We start from the raw sequence: 18,849 nt of genomic DNA, 5'->3' as shown, positions 1-18,849 counted from the left end.
ACAGTAAGAGAAATATTCACGAAGAGAACTTCTGTAGATTGTGAGTAAATCACTACCGGTAGTGTAGGCTTATTCATTCATTCATTCATTCATTCATTCATTCATTCATACATTCATACATTCATACATTCATACAGTTTTTTCCACCCAAGGGCAGATCTTTCACTGCAAACCCAGCATTCTCCAATATTTCCTATTTTCCGCTTTTCTCTTAGTCTCCGGATATGATCCATTTATCTTAATGTTGTCTACCATCTGATAACTTCTTCAGCCCCAAACTTTTTTTCCGTTCATCATTCCTTCCAGTGCATCCTTCAGCAGGCAGTTTCTTCTTAGCCAGTGGTCCAGCCAATTTCTTGATCTGTTTCAGCATTATTCTTTCTTCACCCACTCTTCTAGCACAGCTTCATTTCTTATTTTGTCTGTCTGTAGGCCTATGCTATTTTTTTTAAATAAATTGTCATTACTTTTTAAAAGTAAAAATGGTTAACATTACTGTACATTTCAAGTGCATCAGTGCCTGAAGTTTATGAAAATGAATAAAATCCGCCAATAGTTTAGGAGAAAGACAGATGACACCAAAAACTACTTTTTTTGGGTATTGTTAGAGAAATGTTGTACAGTACACTAAGTGCATGTTTTTGTGAAAATCTTAAAATCGATTTGTTTTTCATTTAACATGTAATTTATTTTATACTTCGTGTAAATGTGGAAGAATAGGTGACAGTGCCGAAACAAGTGTCTGCTTTAGCTTTAGCTCAAAGAGAATAGGAAAGTGTAGTATGAGGAAGAAAACTACTACAAGTGTGAACTAACTTATAGGTAACTCTTGTGGACTAGCTCACCACATGAATTCTTAACCGAACTCTCCCTTTCTAGGAGGCCTTAGCCCTTCACAGAACAAAATAGGCTCATTCATTCATTCATTCATTCATTCATTCATTCATAACGACAAAGTTAAAATGATTATTCAACTAATGCCATATATAAAATCAACAAATCGTGGAATACTGTAGAAGAATTGACACACTTAAATCAAAATGATGATGGACGTATGGAAATTACTGTTAACAGATACAAGAAATAAAAGTAGCTGCAAATCTCATTTCATTGCCCGTCAAAATATTTAATTCATGTTTTTCATTTGCCGATAACTGAACATAGACCTACATTAAATTATCTGAAATGCATAATTATCATGGTAGCATAAGAGTCTATTAAAACTCAAAATTCGCAATAAAGAAATAAATTTTTCTGACAGGTTAGGTAAATATGTACTAGTATATCTATAACATGTTCATTTTGTCATCATTTTATTTAAGAAAATGCTGATTTTCATTTTTAAAAAAAGGAGGCAGAGTAATACGTTTAAATGTTACCATCACAATGCATTCTTTTCCTGTATAAGAGAAAACTAGCCATGCAGAAAAGTGTGAGGGAATGACGCTGTACAGCTACTAAAGTTTTTTTTGCAAGCTTTCCATTCTTGAACACACCTACTTAGTAGCCTACTGTTAGACCTTTCTGTTTGAATAACAAACTCGTTTATTATGACGCTAAGTAATGAAATGTTTAATCATGCTTGCATTATTTCATACTTTTATGACTTAATTTTCGTCATAGCCACCTTTCTTGAAAACGAAAAATTATACTACAGTCCAGATAGGAGAACACCAATATTAATTCGATACAAAAAAACTGAGATATTAATGAGAAATGAAGTTCCAGTAAAAAAATTTGAAACTTACACCACAGTTTCTTTACCATGTAATGTTATATAATATATTATTCTAATAAACAAAAGAGAAAAACAATATCCTGACTAACAACACTAATGATAAATTCTCGGACATGTGCATCAGTAGGTATATAATGACACTACATATATTAATACTGGTACTTCTTAAATCACTTAATCACTTACATTTTGTGGTGTTTCCATCCACTCCCTTCTTCCTCTTCCTAATTGCAGCGTCAGGTAAGGAGATTCCTTGCCGAGGGGCTGGTGAAGACTTACGACCAGGCCGAGCTGGCTGTGAAGCTGATAGAACTGAAGTTTGAACAAGAAGAGGCCTTGAATGCAGCTCAAGAATGCAGTACCCTCACTGCAGCGCTCTCATTCCTGCAACAGGAATGTGAACTCTGCACTGGAAAATATCCTATGAAGCAGGTTCGTGAAATTGTCACACTATTAAGCACAGTATAGTGTAGCCTAGCCTAGTCTAGTCTAGTCTAGTCTAGTATATAGTATAGTATATAGTATAGTGTATAGCATAGGATAGCATAGTATATATTAGTTGTTACAGCAAAAGCTATTGACATTGTCAAAATAAAAGTGTAAAATTATCATACTAAAATATGTTGTTGTTGTTGTTTTCTAATGCCAGGCGTTTGACAATAAAGTCATTTGACCTCTTGCACTCCAATATTTTTCAAAGATATTATCATGGTCAGCCAATGAAGCACAGATTTTGAGGTGTTCCGAATCCATTTCTTGATTTGAGTTGCACAATGGGCAGTTAGGGGACTGATATATTCCAATTCTATGCAGGTGTTTGGCCAAACAATCATGGCCTGTTGCCAATCTAAATAGAGCTACAGACGATTTTCGTGGTAAATCGGGAATTAACTGTGGATTATGATGCAGAGAGTTCCATTTTTTCCCTTGAGATTGAGTTATAAAATTTTGTTTGTTGAAGTCTAAGTATGTAGATTTAATAAATTTTTTACAGAGTAATACGTAGATTTAGTAACAGGTCTGTAAGTAGCAGTGCTGCCCTTCTTTGCTAAAGCATCCACATTCTCGTTTCCCAGGATTTCACAATGGGATGGTATCCATTGGAATGCAATTCTTTTATTGAGTGATATTAATTGAGAGAGCATTTTAGTTATTTCTGCTGTTTGAGATGAAGGTGTGTGTTTAGAGACTATTTATAGAATAGCTGCTTTGGAGTCTGACAATATAACTGCAATACTAAAATATAAAATATTATATTACATACTGTTCTGTAAAACAATCTGATCCCAAATACTCCTTAGAGTTAACAATTGACAGTAAAGATAATAAAAGTATGCCAATATCATCTAAATGAAAATTAGAACACACTAATGTCAAAAAATAATTGATACTCTCTGTTTATATACAGTAAAACAAGAATAAGTAATAATTTATGAGAAATTCGTCATAAATTACAAAAATGATAATGAAAATTGAGACAGAAACCTAAAAAGTCTGTAGAGCTTGATTTTATAATTCAAAATATTCCTGCACACAATCGAACAGGTTTCTAAGAAGCTACGTTTTCACTTTTACTTCGAATTTGTCTAGTGACATTTCCTGTGCTTCTTGTGGTAAGAACATATTAAACCTCTTACTGCCCAAGATATAAGGGTTATTTTTAACTTTAGATAGTCTGCATTATGGTATGTCTAGTTTTTCTTTATTATGAATATAAAACTCATGTTTATCCATCCTACTGGTGAAGTCATAAAGATTTTAGGGAAAGTGGACATTCACCAACAGCTTAATAGTGCTGAACATAGTGCTGTCCTGAACATAAAGATACATAATGAACAAATCTCGGAAAATCGTTATGTGCTTTCTAAAATTGTCAACTGCATTGAATTTTGCGATACATTCGAACTAGCACTTTAAGGCCACGATAAAAGTGCAGATTCGAGCAATTCAGTTGTTTTAAAGACCTTGTCAACTTCTCGGCAGAGTTAGATGTTTCTTTAAGAGACCATATTTTTCTAGTTGGTTATTTAACGACGCTGTATCAACTACTGAGTTATTTAGCGTCAATGGAATTGGTGATAGAGAGGTGGTACTTGGTATTTGGCGAGATTAGGCAGAGGATTTGCTATAGACTATCTGACATTCGCCTTACGTTTAGGGAAAACCTCGGAAAAAATCTCAATCTGTTAATTAGCCCAAGTGGGAATCGAACTCATGCTCGAGCACAGCTCCGGATCAGAAGATAGGCGCCTTTGCTGACTGAGCTATGCCGGTGGCTGGAGACTACCTTATACCAATGCTACTTATAGAAATGTGAGTGACGCAATCGGTCTTTTGCAGTTACTCATAGAAAACAACTTACAAAATATATTTTCAGAGATTTACAAGCTTTTGTTCAATGTTACTACAATAATTTGATTTTTTCTTGTAGTAGTCTTCACATTTGTTATTTAAATTTAGTGTCAGACCTTTTCAAAATGACTTTCATTTCCAGTATTTTGAAAATATTTGTCTTAAATTTATTGGAAATTAAAGGTATGTAAAAAAGGACAACATTTAAACAGCAGTCTTTTGTATTATTCATATACCATTGTGAACCCCTACTGTATTACTTACGTGTATTTAAGTAATGCAAGTATAACACACGGCATCGGTGCAAATTCCCCAGAAAACTATTACAGTAGAAGTGATAAGAAGTACATTAGAAGGGCGGATAATTGAGAAACTGGATTACTGAGGGCCGGATTAGCGAGAGTCTAGTGTATTTAAATGTATGTTTAAAGAAGTATTATTCATACGGTAATATATGAAATGTAAATCATCTAAATGTAAAATGGACAAAACTTTTAAGCAAAGTATTTGGTCATGTGAAAAATCTTGCATTGGTTCCCTATTTCATTAACTTTGTGCATAAACAATAAATGGGATGATTGATTTGTTTTTCTTCTTGGCAGATGGTGTCAATGCTGAAGTGTGTACACTGTTGCTGCAAGGAGTGTGCTAAGAACTACTTCACTATTCAGATAACTGATAGAAATATAAATGACGCAGTATGTCCATTCTGTAAAGAACCAGAATTGGAGAATGATGATGAAGCTCTGGAGTACTTCAGCAATCTTGATATTTTACTTAAAAGCTTCCTTGATCCAGGAGTTCACGAGTTGTTTCAGAGGAAACTTCGGGATCGAACACTAATGCAAGATCCTAACTTTAAATGGTGTGTCAAGGTAAGATTCACGTCTTTATTAGGATGCGTGAAGTTATAATGCAAAATTACCGGTAACCTCACAACACTACTTTCCATGGATTATTCTGTTTCAGTGCTCCTCAGGATTCATTGCCAATCCACGTCAGAAGAGGTTAGTTTGTCCTGACTGCCGTTCTGTAACATGTGCATCTTGCAGACGACCTGTAAGTACTAGCCTACACTGTTTTGTCATTGTCTCTAATTTAGTAATTATTTAGTAATTTATTAGGAATTTAGAATTATTACTAATAGTTGACTGTGAAATAGCTGTTTCTTTGTGATCGAAAGAAATTAATAAATCGGAACAGTTTCCCTTAAACATTCGACACCGAAGTTTATAAGTATGAATCAAAAGTTCTGTTCACTTAGGATGCAAATTCCCAAATATAAGAATCCCTTAAATGGAGCATAACTGCAAATATTTATCCCACTCATGTCTCAAAATTCTGGCGAACTACCGTACGTGGAATGTGTGATAGAGATAAGTGACAAAATTTGTCAAGTTCTCCTGCTCTCTTCACCATCATTTCACCATTTTTATACTGGTATTCTGTATCAAAAAATTTCTTCTTTTATCCTGACTTTGACTCGTTTCATATCAGTAGCGGCCGGTGGTTACAAAGATTGGCAGTTCTGCATGAAAAATAGTGTATTTAGCAAACGCATGCCATTTATTGCATTTAAATCGGATAACGCGTGTAATTACAGCCCCTTCTCGAAGTTGACTGTGCACCCGAAATTGTACTCCAACCATCAGTGCACTACACCTCTCCCACCTGGTACAACTAGTCACGTGGTGGAGATGAGCCTCACATGCTTTTCTAGTTTTTTAAGACAAATTAACTAAATCCTTCACTCCAGTGTTTGTCCATGTAAACAGAATACATGGGTGGGGGGGGGGGAAGAGTTTTCATGAGCGTAACAAAAAACCAATCGTTTCCGTTACATATTTCGGTATTAAAATGACTAGTAGGCTACATGATTTCCTCGACTTTTTCCAGAAATTTCAGTATTTAAATCTTGTGTGGGACGTCCTAATTTCTTAAGTTAACGTGCAATTTCTGTTTTAATTTCGAAAAGGGTTGGTCGATTAAGTTTTCATTTCATTCATTTTTAATATAAAATATTTCCTTAGACACACTGACTAATCACATCACACCACACCACCCACAGTACTTAACACACTGGAACTGTAATGATATACAGTAGTCCAGAAACCTAATGTGCTCTAACGCAGGTCATAAAGAGATGAGGGTGTTGACTGTTCTTTTGTATATTCGGAGAGAGCTGCTTCGGTTGCAGCTCTAATGCAGTCTTATAGGATGGTGAAGAAAACCAGTTTTCTGCTGCCGGCTACCCTACGTTGAGCTCCAGGAACTGCCGATCACAGATCCGAAAAGTACACTACAGTTAAAATTCTCGAGCACATTCAAGGCTCCTACAGACAGTAAAATCTCGAATCGAAGGGGAATGAATGGGAAAAATAAATGAAACAATGAACTAGATTACATAAAAGCACGTTTTACGTTTTTAATTTTTTCAGGTCCAATTAAATGGCGGTTCTGCAGCTCTGCAGTTCTTGTTGTAGAACCACCCTTGTTTCATATAAAGATTACTGAACAGCCTCCTCCTTTTCCAATCCACACCTATTTTCTTCAAGATACCCATCAGTTTGTTCCAAATCACTCTATCAAATGACTTTTTTAAATCCACATAAACTACATAGACTTCTTTATTCTTCTCTAAGTCTCTTATGCTGATTGTTCGTAGCAGTCCAATTGCATCCCTCGCACCTTTTCTCTTCTTGAAGCCAAACTGCTCTTCTTTTAACTGTCCTCCATCTTAGAATATAAACGTCGATTCAGTATTCACAAAAGAAACTTTAGCCGAGTGCGATATCAGGCTGATAGTTCTAAACTCCTTACATTTCTTGGCATTATATTTTTTGGTATTGGAAGCAACACTGTCTCCGTAAAATCTTCAGGCCATTCGCCTTTCTCATATAGTTCGTTGCATAATGATAGAATTTCCTTCTTGTCTTCACCCAAGCATTTCAGTAATTCAATGGGGATTCCATCAACTCCTGTTGTTTTCCCATTCTTCATATTCCTAAGCGCTAGTTTAACTTCTTCTCTTAAAATAGAAAATCCTTTTTCGTCTTCTATAGCTAACTCATCTGAACAATTCCCTGTCTCATACAACTCTTCTACATATTTCGTCCATGTATTCAGTAGTCATGGTGATTAAGGTTCCTAAAAAGAGTCGAAAATTATAAATTCCTCAAATCTAATTGTTTTCATTTTAAATTTCAGTGGGAGAAGCAACATGAAGGCATCTCATGTGAAAAATTTGCTGAATGGAAAGAAGCTAATGATCCAGAAATCCAAGCTGTTGGAGTGGCTAAACATTTAGCTGAACATGGCATAGACTGTCCAAAGTGCAAGTATCGCTATTCGTTATCAAGAGGAGGTTGTATGCACTTCACCTGCAGTCAGTGCAAGCACGAATTCTGTTGTGGCTGTGGCAAGACCTTTACAATGGGTGCCAAGTGTTCTGTGGGACCTCACTGTGCCAAGCTGGGTTTGCATGCCCACCATCCACGCAACTGTCTCTTCTATCTAAGAGATAAGGAACCTGCAGAACTTCAGAAATTGCTCAAGGTAAAATGGATAATGTTTATATAAGAATGTATATTGTTTTAAGGCCGTCTATTTGCTTATCAGAGTACAAAATAGTGTTAATTACTACAGTACATTTTATTAAATGATTAACGTTTTCGGCATTAAGATGCCATCTTCAGATCAACAGTTACATACAAAGAATATGCTGAATACATGGAACAACAAGGAATATGAAGGAATGTACAATATGGATAATATCAAGAAGTAAATTGTTCAGTAATACAAAAACAAGATCATTAGCGTTATGTTGTGATTAAATTTATGAATGCACCAGTGGCATAGCGTCAATGTAAGCTAAAAAGCTTAGCTTCCCCAGTTAATAATAATTTCATAATAAACCTGCAGTTTATGGAGAAAATTATTTATTAATTTTAATAGAATTTATATTTATGCGTTAAACATTGTGATGCGGCAGCTCAGGATGATTTGTGATGCAGCAGTAAACAAGAAGCCTGCACACACCAGCTTCCAAGCAGACTGGTTTCTTCTGTGTAATCCACCCCGCAGATTTTCCATCCCTTAACTAAACTACCATATATATTATTTTAATGTACCGAAGTACATATGATATTTCCATGCAGATATTCTGCATCATCATACGATGAAGAGTTGGAGCTTAATCTGAGACGATTCTAACTGGCGTCGGAGTTGTATCCAGTGTGGCTTAGTGGATAAAGCATCAGCACGTAGAGCTGAAAACCCGGGTTCAAATCCCGGCGCCGGAGAGAATTTTTCTCCGTTCCATTACTCTTTCATCGTATAAACTACCCTAGTCGCAAGGCTCGCAAGAAGCTAGCTTTAACATTTAAAATAAGTAGTTTCCGAGTTATCCCTTTTCGTCAGTTGTGTTCAGTTGAAGTGTTAGTGTGAATTGTGGGTGATACAATAAATAATGAGCGAAATAACAGTTTCTGACACTAATTTACTTGAATTTTTTTAGGACAATTGTATTATCAAGACTGACTTACGAACAAAAGTGTGATTTAAAAAACAAATGACCGACTCCCTTGCGTCAATGAAGGACACAACCAAAAGACAGACGCATACTTACGTAATGATACTAATATTGTGATTTCTCTAAGTATGACAGGGAGTGAGCTAATGTTATACGTATACGTGTCTATTTGTTAAGAGATATGAGAAACCGTGAAATCATATTTTACTGCTTATCATTTGAGGTCATGCCTTATTGATGTTACTTACAATGTTCCAACCAATCTTCGACTGCTGACTTGAAATTGACTACTATTTATTTCAAGACTGTATTTTTGTAATACGTTTTCTCATATTGCATGGAAGACAACTTGAGTTAGCTTCCCCTGCTCAAAATTTCATGCTACGTCACTGGAATGCACACAATATTTATCAAGCAAATGCATAAGTTGTTTTGGAATTAATAAGTATCATATAAAATGTACAATATGATACAACTGAGGTTAAAATATGAGTTGTTCAAAGTTAACTTTGTACATTCCTGCATATTACTTGTTGTTCCATGTATTCAGCATGTTCTTTGTACGTAATTATTGATCTGAAGATGGCATCTTAATGCCGAAAACGTTAATCATTTAATAAAATGTACTATAGTAATTAACACTATATTGTACTCTGATAAGCAAATAGACGGCCCTAAAACAATATACATACTTATAGTTATTCCTGCTTATCGGCCCACTATTATTACTATTATGAAATTGGATAACGTTTGTTTTGTTGTCTAGTTCTTTGCATTCTTGTGGCAACATGAGAGATAGCACTTCTAATTCATTAGCAAGATCTGATTCACTTATATTTCCTGACTTTTGTTTTGGGTCTTTAAGGGCTTTTTCAAGCTTCTGACAACTGTTATTCATATCTTCCTCGTTTCTTGTCGAATTATTTATGTCAAAAATAAAACAACACAACAAAACAATGGCGTAACTATTCAAATATCTCTCTTAAAGACTAAGAATAGTGTCAATTACAATTGTCGATTTTCTTCGCCTAAAATGGGCTCATCCCTAATTTCATAAGAAAACTACCTTTTCACATGTAAGCTTGTACGATGTCATCTTCTTGTAGTGATGCTGTGCATCATCTTCTGATTTACATCACACAATACACAAGCGGTAAATTCTTATCCTGTGCAAGTGGCTTGCCAAACAATAAAAACCTGTTATCAACCTGAACATTGCAAAAGCAAATTTACGTGGTCATCAATAATAATATTTCCCAGATTTTTTCTTTAGCTCCATGTGATTTTTATTGTTTTTGGGCACATATGAATTTACTTTTGATTAGCTGTTTTACAGAATAAAATGGAAGCCTGCTATTTGAAGGTTGTAAGGGTATTTAACCCCTTTTTAGCCAAAACGTCTGCCATTTCATTTCCCTTTATATCAAAATGGGAAGGAGTACACTGTAAACTGATTTTTTTTCTGTAGTTTAATTTAGGTCTAGAATATGCCATTAGGAAAGTTCAGGATAACAGATAGTGTTTGGAATTGAATGGGTTACATCAACTTCTTGTCTATATTAATGACGTGAATACGTTAGGAGAAAATTCACAAATGATTACGGAAAACATGGGAATTTTACTGGAAGCAAGTAAAGTGATAGGTTTGGAAGTAAATCCCGAAAACACAAAGTCACTCTCGTGACCAGATTATTATACGAAATGGAAATATAACAATTGAAGATTTGTCCTTCGAAGAGGTTGAAAAATTCAAATATAAATGACACTCGGGAGGAAATTAAACGCAGAATAAATATGGAAACTGCCTATTATTATTCGGTTGAGAAGCCTTTGTCATCTAGTCTACTGTCAAAAAATCTGAAAGTTAGAATTTATAAAACAGTTATATTACCGGTTGTTCTATATGGTTGTGAAACTTGGACTCTCACTTTGAAAGAGGAACAGAGATTAAGGGTGTTTGAGAATAAGGTTCTTAGGAAAATATTTGGGGCTAAGAGGGATGAAGTTACAGGAGAATGGAGTAAGTTACACAACTCAGAACTGCACGTATTGTTTTCTTCACCTGACATAATTAGGAACATTAAATCCAGACATTTGAGATGGGCAGGGCATATAGCACATATGGGCGAATCCAGAAATGCATATAGAGTGTTAGTTGGGAGACCAGAGGGAAAAAGACCTTTAGGGAGGCCGAGACGTAGATGGGAGGATAATATTAAAATGGATTTGAGGGAGGTAGGATATAATGATAGAGAGTGGATTATTCTTGCACAGGATAGGGACCGATGGCGAGCTTATGTGAGGGCGGCAATGAACCTGCGGGTTCCTTAAAAACCATTTGTAAGTAAGTAAGTAAGTTTAATTTAGATAATGAGAAAGTATTTGTCACCTTAATAACATTAATTTAACTTATTCATACCTACTATCCTGCATAACTTGTTTTAAATTGCATATCTTAATTTAACTTTCATTTACAGGAACATAACATCAAGTATGACACAGAATTATCACATCGAAGGACACCAGTGCCAAGAGAAAATGGAGAGGCACCAGCACTAAAGTGTATAGTACAATTGCAGAAGGAAACTCCTGCAGGGCTGGTGGATACAGTATGTAATCAAGATGTAGCAGAAGGACAAGCAGGTCTCTGTAGGTAAGGATGATTTTTATTTCGAAAATTAATTTAAAACTGAACTATGTGTTTCAGTAGTAATGGTAGAAATTAGTTTCGTTATCATGATAAGCAACTAACTACAGTCGTAACTTACAATTTATGATTAAGTACAAAGATGCCAACTGTGCCATGTTTTAAGATAAAAGAAAATAGTATTTGTCCTTGTTACGTGGAGTCTATCTCTGCATAGCAGACTCCGTGCTATACAGTGACACGCTGTTGCACAACACATTGCTGACCTGTTTTCTGGACATTAACAAACAATCGTAGTCTATAATATACTGTACAATAGAATCTCGAAATGAAGACCTATTTTTAAATACTTCCATCTTGTAAAAATAATTCTTAGTAATATGGCGACATTGTTATCTAGTGATGTTAAAAATGTTAACACTTTTCTCTTAACTCACCTATGAATTACCTTTAGTCACGTATAGTCTATACAGTATTAGGTTGTCTTATAAGTAATGTTTTTCTTTAAATTTGGTATTTTGCAAGATTTTAACGATTTTCTTTATTATTTATTATTTGATATCGGTACACTCTTTTAACACTTATAATTTTGTAATCTTCATCTTACGATGTTTGGATGACGTATATACGTCCGTTGATGTGACATATACGGACGTATATACGTCATCCAAACATCGTAAGATGAAGATTACATTTGTAAAGTTTCTTTCCACCCATAAGCAGTGCTGACTAAGATCAGACGCTATGGACAGTACTCTATAACAGAGTCGCCAGTATGAAAGGATAATACCGAGCCTTTGGCGTGAGACGAACTCGATAGCTCAGTGGTAGAGCGCCTGACTGGAGAACAGGAAGTCGCAGGTTCAATTCCCGCTCAAGGTTGTGAAATTTTTCTTTCATACCATGGCATGATTGTGACTATAATAATATTTAATTCATTATAATCTTGTCTTTAACACTTATAAACTTGTCTGAAGCCTAGTGAAGATCCTGCACTGTCTTCTGGTTTCCTGTTGTGGTGAGGTGTGTTCATGATTGTGTCGAAAAGGGTGTGTGTTTTGAAATTCAGTTTGAGTGTTCAGGATGTGATGTGGGTGTGTTTTTGTATGAAATTTATAAACATACAAAACCACACCCACATCACATCCTGAACCCTCATGGTGTGTAATTCCCTGTCAGTTCAGTGTGGACTTACTCAGAAAAATCAAGATTATTCAAGAGAATAATATGGCTGCTCGTGAGAAAATTCAATTAATAGATCTCCAGTCCTTCTTAACGCTGAAATGTTTTAAAAGTAGAAATTCATAGCTTTTGGGAAGCAGAAGATACAAAAAGATCCCAAATACTACGGAGTGTTTATCTTAAATGAGTAGTTATGTTCGGAACGACCTACCTATGCGAAAAAACTTTCGCACTTATGAAATACCTCACTAACAAAGCACGTTCATGCTTAATATACTGATTCACATCTAAGCAACTTCTATTTATATAATACGAATATTTATTTTCAGTCAATGACTTTACTTTCAATAGATGTAAAGTGCGAGTCCTTACATTACATGATTTAATATTGTATTAACGTTTTCGTCGGTTTCATACCAACATCATCAGATACAACATTCTATATAGCAATATCATCACTAACAGGTACATATGTCTCTACAACCAAAATACAATATATATTAATAAGCAAACATTATGATAAAAACATGATAAAAACCAACATAATTAGGACATGTTGGTTTTTATCATGTTTTTATCATAATGTTTGCTTATTAATATATATTGTATTTTGGTTGTAGAGACATACGTACCTGTTAGTGATAATACTGCTGTATAGAATATTGTATCTGATGATGTTGGTATGAAACCGACGAAAACGTTCATACAATATTAAATCATGTAATGTAAGAACTCGCACCTTACATCTATTGAAAGTAAAGTCATTGACTGAAAATAAATATGTTGTTGTTGTTTTCTAATGCCAGGCATTTGACAATAAAGTCATTTGACCTCTTGCACTCCAATATTTTTCAAAGATATTATCATGGCCAGCCACTGAAGCACAGATTTTGAGGTGTTCCGAATCCATTTCTTAATGAAAATAAATATTCGTATTATATATCATAGACTTTTCTGAAAATTAATCAAAATGAATTGCAAAACTTCTATTTAGACATCACTAAAATTTTTAACAACATTCAAGTTTAAGGATCACATTGGGCTACCCTGGTGACTGTTTTAAAAATGTATACTGGTATTTTATTTGTTATTTAATTTATTTATGTATTCGTACATTAAATCTATTTGATTTCATGGTGCTCGCTCACTTAGTATTAAATGTGGGCAGTACTCAAAATCTTAGAAAGGTTGAGAACTCCTAACATGAGTGGAATACAAAATTCCCTATAATATATGTAGAAAATTTGAACAAGTGTGCAGTGAAAATATTGAATCTTTAAAGTGAATAAGTGATAATTCCTTTATATATTAAAAACATTAATTAATAAAAAGGGATGAATTTGTGGTAATATTCAAAAGAGCCTGTGTTGAAAAATACATTGTCATGTTGTAGTCGATAGAAGTAGGCCTTCTTGTTTTTTTTTTTTAACTTCCTTTTAGTGAAAATACAAGATATTAAATATGAAGTATTTTATTGTTGTTATATTTGTACTCAACACAAAGTCTGAAGTTTCGGTTCCTCAATTATTAGGATACAAGTCATATTTATAGAACTTTAAGTTGATTTTTATCAGAGAATACAAGTTGCTAGAACAAGTTTTGTCAGCCACAAATATCCCTTAATTCTTTTTCAAAATTACATGTCATGACAATTTTCAAAAAGAGCTCAATCTTTCCATTACAGGATGCACTATCTAGAGTATTTAACTAGTCTAATCCGGAAGCGCTCACTGGATACGTTAAGCATTCTAAGCACAGATGATCTAGAAACAGTTGTTAAACGAGCGAACATTCGCTTGCCTCCGAGACCCTATGGAACATTGGACTTCATCTATCGGGATCATTTGCTCAAGGTACTACTTTTTTAAGTGTTCTTTATTATTTTTTTGTTTTCTTGTCTGCTCCCCTCAGGCTACACTACATTGAGTATTTAGTGGGACTCATTACCAGATACAAGGTTGATCCCATCAGTGTATTTGATCTGACGGATGTACAGCAGGAGCTAAGACGCAGGGGAATGGCTCTGCCGGCCAGGGGGGCCAATACAACCGACGATGATTACAGGATTTTATGTATCAAGGTGTGTCAATTTTTACCTTTTATAAATTTCTCACCAGACATTTATAAAGTATAGTCGTATTTTTAATTACCTGGTATTGTTAAATAATCTGAATTTAAAGTAATATATATCTTACACATTAATAATTTCATATATGTAGCCTATGTTCTCGGCGTTGAATGAATGATATACACTCTTTCCACCAACGACACAAGAAAGACTAATATTTAGTTTTAGTTGATAGTCATTTATGCCATTCTTCAGTTAACTACCGGTACCAAGTTCGTAAAAATACAGTACAATTCCCTCCCTAGAAGCTCCAAAATTTTGTTTATAAAACTGCCATTTACTTAAAGTTTGTCTTGAAATTTTGTATGTACGTACATACCTTCAAGAATGTAATACAGGATCTTAACTCTCGCAATAGGTTTGAACTCTTCCAGTGACCTTGATTGATTTTTGTTTCGCTACACTGCATCTCGATAGTGTTGGTTCGAATGTCTAGGGATTAACAATGTACAATAGTGACAAAAAAAAACACAGACCGACCCTTGTAGCTCATTTCAGAGCCTTGTTCACTCCAGAGCACGATAGACTGGTAACTAAGACTTTCGGGGTTCGAATCCTGCCTGGGAAGGAAACTTTTTTTTGTTCCTTATTCAAATTTATTCCCAATACTTTTAGATTGCAGCGATATTTTAGTACTTTATTAACTTATTATTTCCAGAACATGAATTTTACCAGCAATCGAATTTTATATTTCACTTTTGTTTTTCAGGTAGTGAAAGAGAGGATTCCATTAGACTGAATATGAGAGACGAAGTTAGAAGAGTATTCAAGGAAACCAGCAAATATTTTACATGTTTGTCACCTGAAATAGATATAGGCCTATAGTTTGTGTGACTGTTGAAACCTCAGGACAAGTTTGTGAACCCAGTGTAGTTGAGTAAGTCTTGAAATGTATGTAATCATTCAACAAAGAAATGTGACATGGCATGTTTTTACATAATTCTGTCTTGCGTGTTAAAAAATAAAGAACTTACATATTTAGTACAGTCTGTGTTTCACATTGGTATTTTCGCACAAACTCTTTCATTAGTGCCTGAAATAATGCAATCAACAAAATATATTCTACAAATAACGAGTGTAGGGATGCAGAACTGGGAGAGAGAAAGAGACAGAGAGAGGGGTGGAAGCATGGGGAAAGCATTGGTTTCCCTTCCACAATCCACGAGCATTGAATGACTTCTACGTGATCTGTCTTCAATCATATGGCGGATTTACGCGTCTAATGGTATGTAAACAAATGCAATAAGTCTATATGTAAAACAAAAAATTGGAAATACTTAAATGCACAATTTCTCTTTTAAATCCAATTGGTTAAAGTGAACTGATAATAATACTATGTGTAAACAAAACATATTCTTGTTGTTGTAGCAGATTAGGAAAACATCAGTCATGAATAAAATTATTTAAGTACTCCCTTTCAATATATATTGCTATGAAAATCAGATTAAATATCTTATCCTTGAATTGGTATTTAGGCCTGTATGTAAGATTGCATATAAAAATTAAATCATCCATAACATTTTGAAAAGTATAAAAGTACATATCTTCTATTTTAAGTAAAATTGATCACATTGATCTCGTAATAAAAACTAAAACAAATCTAATTTCTCGTGTGACTATAAAGGAAAATCATTTCTGTAATTTAACTTAGTTCCAACTATAATGTGCGCTACATCGCTGCATTCTTTTTTTGTTCACTAATTTCGTTATATTAGGCTCTACTGAAGATGAATAGACCTATAGCCTGAGGAGAGAAATCAGATGTGCATCTGTCAGTTTAGAGGGATCGTCACTCTTAATGAAATTCATTTTCGAGAAAGTTTGCTCACACACGTATGTAGAACCAAACACAGAACTCATACACGCTTTGTGATTGTTTTGGATACACAAGTATCTTTTAAACTGGTATTTTCCGAACGATATTGCGCTGAATTCCTCCACTATACTTGTTTTTTGAAAGATGGGACATGACAGGAGCGTTGCAATTGGAAAAACAACTGAATATCACAAAGCATGGTAGGCCTGTTGCTATGGTAACAATGGTTGAGTTGCCAAACTTACAGTTTCCATATGGCGAGTGCTTAATAGCTCTCTTGGCTACATTTATTGTGCACACAATGTTAGCATTGGCACGTTTCGTCTTTGATTCTCTGTCGATTTTTGTATTATTTTCTTACCTTCGCATCAATTGTCAATGAATGTTTTAACGTTAGCCTTCTTAATGACAATTGCTAGCTACCATCACCTGGCAGCGTGGTAGTCCATATTCGCAAGATGGCACTGTGGTTCCAAGCTCGGCCGCTTAACTGTCATGTCCCATCTTTCAAAAAAACAAGTATAGACAGTGAATACAGATCCCCTGTACTCTATTAAGTGAATGTTGCGTGGGGTAAAGGAAGGGATGAATGATGTATTCTGGCTTGTGATGTTTGTTAAAAAAAGTACGGAAAAGAAGAGAATTAGTCCTTATGAACATTTTTTTTTATCTTTGTTATAATAAGGACATTTTAATAAGTTTTAAGAATTTCATACAGGAAAGTAATTATAGAAATAATCACTTCTCCATCATTGAAGTCCAAAAATATATCCAGGGGTGAGATATTAGTGAGGCTACCGTCCTTAATTCAGATTTTCTATAATCGTAACTATTTAGTCCTTCAAAGAAGTACCGGTACCGGTATGTTGAAATTACTGAAGTATGCAAAAACATTTACTGAGAAATGCTATTTTACATAAAAAAGCAAAATTTGTTCACCTGATTATATTGAAATTATGCATCCACCTGAAGAAAAAGTTTTTGACCACGTATAGCTCAGAAATATTGCTTTAATTCTTTTCCTCTGAAACGACAACACACTTCTATGCCATACATGTCTCAGTGCAAGCCGCATTAAGGTGAAACCACAAACGGCTCAATAAATTTAGTGGATCTTTCTTAAGTAGATATTTTTCTAAAGGTAAATTAATTCAATATGGAGTGCCCCAAGGCTCTATATTTGGGCCAATGCTTTTTAATATTTATATAAATGATCTACCATGTGACATTGATAATACTAACAGTCATAGTTATTTGTTTGCTGATGACTTTGGATTAAAGGTCTCTTGCAACAGTTTAATAAATTTAAAACAACAGTTGTGTAATATTGGAAATTATTACAGGATTGGTGCTCCTCTGATTTATTTAACCTGTATTGAAAGGCGAATAGCAAAGGCGGAATTGTAGTTGTGGCACGATTTCTTTTTCATTTACTTTCTTTTTTTTTTTTTTTTACTGATATGTTTTTCCAACAGCAAATCGCACGTCCATGTCTCCAACACTAAATCTTGAAAGTATTTAACTGCTAGGTAATTTTATTTTATTTTTAACAAAGCAATTGTTGCCAAATGAACAAACATTTTCTATAATTTATATAGAAAGCCAATGCTGATATACTCCTACATCATTGCTGACTGTGGTGACATTTATGGGCTGTATTTGGAGTCCTAATATCAATGCTTGAGAACATTCTAAATAGAATGACAATAAACTTGTTGGACAAGCATACAAAATTAATCGAAAAATAACACTGAAGTGGTTACATTCTTACATGGACTGGAAATGAATATCATTGTTGTTAGATTTCTTGAACCTAGATTCCCTCCAAACTCTACAAGAAATTCCGTCCAGGAACAAAAAAAATTCGTACCTACTGCCATACTTAAGTATCTATAAAAAATCGGTCCTTTATAACAAAAAAATTCCCGCCGTCCTGTCTCACACCTAAAATTCTCGATTTAAAGAAAGCGATTTTTGCAGTAGTGGCACAGTGCTTTGCTGACAGCGAAACATTGTCGAATCAACTTGACTGGCGGGTACCTGTTATTAGCTGAAGAAAGTTTCTTATTGTGCTATTCTAGTGCAGGGATACAGAACTGGCGAGAGAGGGGTGAAAAGCCTGAGGAAAGCGTTGGTTTCCCGTCCAAAGTCCACCGGCGTTGAATGACGTATCTGTGGCCCGTACGCAATCACATAAGACAGACACTGAATACAAATCCCCTCCCGTACGAAGTCAATGACGCGGGGATGGGATGAAGGGTTGAGTGACGTATCCGATGAGTGACGCAACGCCACAATTGTCGCCCAGTTCTGAAAGCCTGTTCTAGTGTAATCAAGTATATTTTATCTTTATAGGTAAATGCCTGTATATCGTCTTACTCCGCTCTGTATATGAAGAACTTTCGGAGATTATGATTCGCAACTGTATATCAGAGTTTCGCCACTGTCATTACTC

General features: G+C 34.7%; 1 protein-coding gene across 3 annotated transcripts in view; it reads left to right on the top strand.

Annotated features, from left to right (window-relative positions):
- LUBEL (Linear Ubiquitin E3 ligase) overlaps positions 1–15,564 on the top strand; it is a 284,647-nt gene extending 269,083 nt beyond the window's left edge. For 2 of the 3 annotated variants that reach the window (XM_069842058.1, XM_069842060.1), the window contains 7 exons: positions 1,973–2,170; positions 4,693–4,965; positions 5,060–5,149; positions 7,298–7,645; positions 11,099–11,274; positions 14,362–14,530; positions 15,288–15,564. In XM_069842058.1, the coding sequence (XP_069698159.1) occupies positions 1,973–2,170; positions 4,693–4,965; positions 5,060–5,149; positions 7,298–7,645; positions 11,099–11,274; positions 14,362–14,530; positions 15,288–15,317 (1,284 nt within the window). In that variant the 3' untranslated portion in view covers positions 15,318–15,564. Of the gene's footprint in view, positions 1–1,972; positions 2,171–4,692; positions 4,966–5,059; positions 5,150–7,297; positions 7,646–11,098; positions 11,275–14,134; positions 14,304–14,361; positions 14,531–15,287 lie in introns of all 3 variants that reach the window. The other variant, XM_069842059.1, reaches the window with a different exon arrangement.
- The last annotated feature ends 3,285 nt before the right edge of the window (positions 15,565–18,849 follow it).

Source organism: Periplaneta americana, chromosome 12 (genome assembly GCF_040183065.1).
Source record: "Periplaneta americana isolate PAMFEO1 chromosome 12, P.americana_PAMFEO1_priV1, whole genome shotgun sequence".
Classification (NCBI taxonomy): Eukaryota; Metazoa; Arthropoda; class Insecta; order Blattodea; family Blattidae; genus Periplaneta; species Periplaneta americana.
Note: the sequence above shows the minus strand (reverse complement) of the source record. Positions and strands in the feature narration are given on the sequence as shown.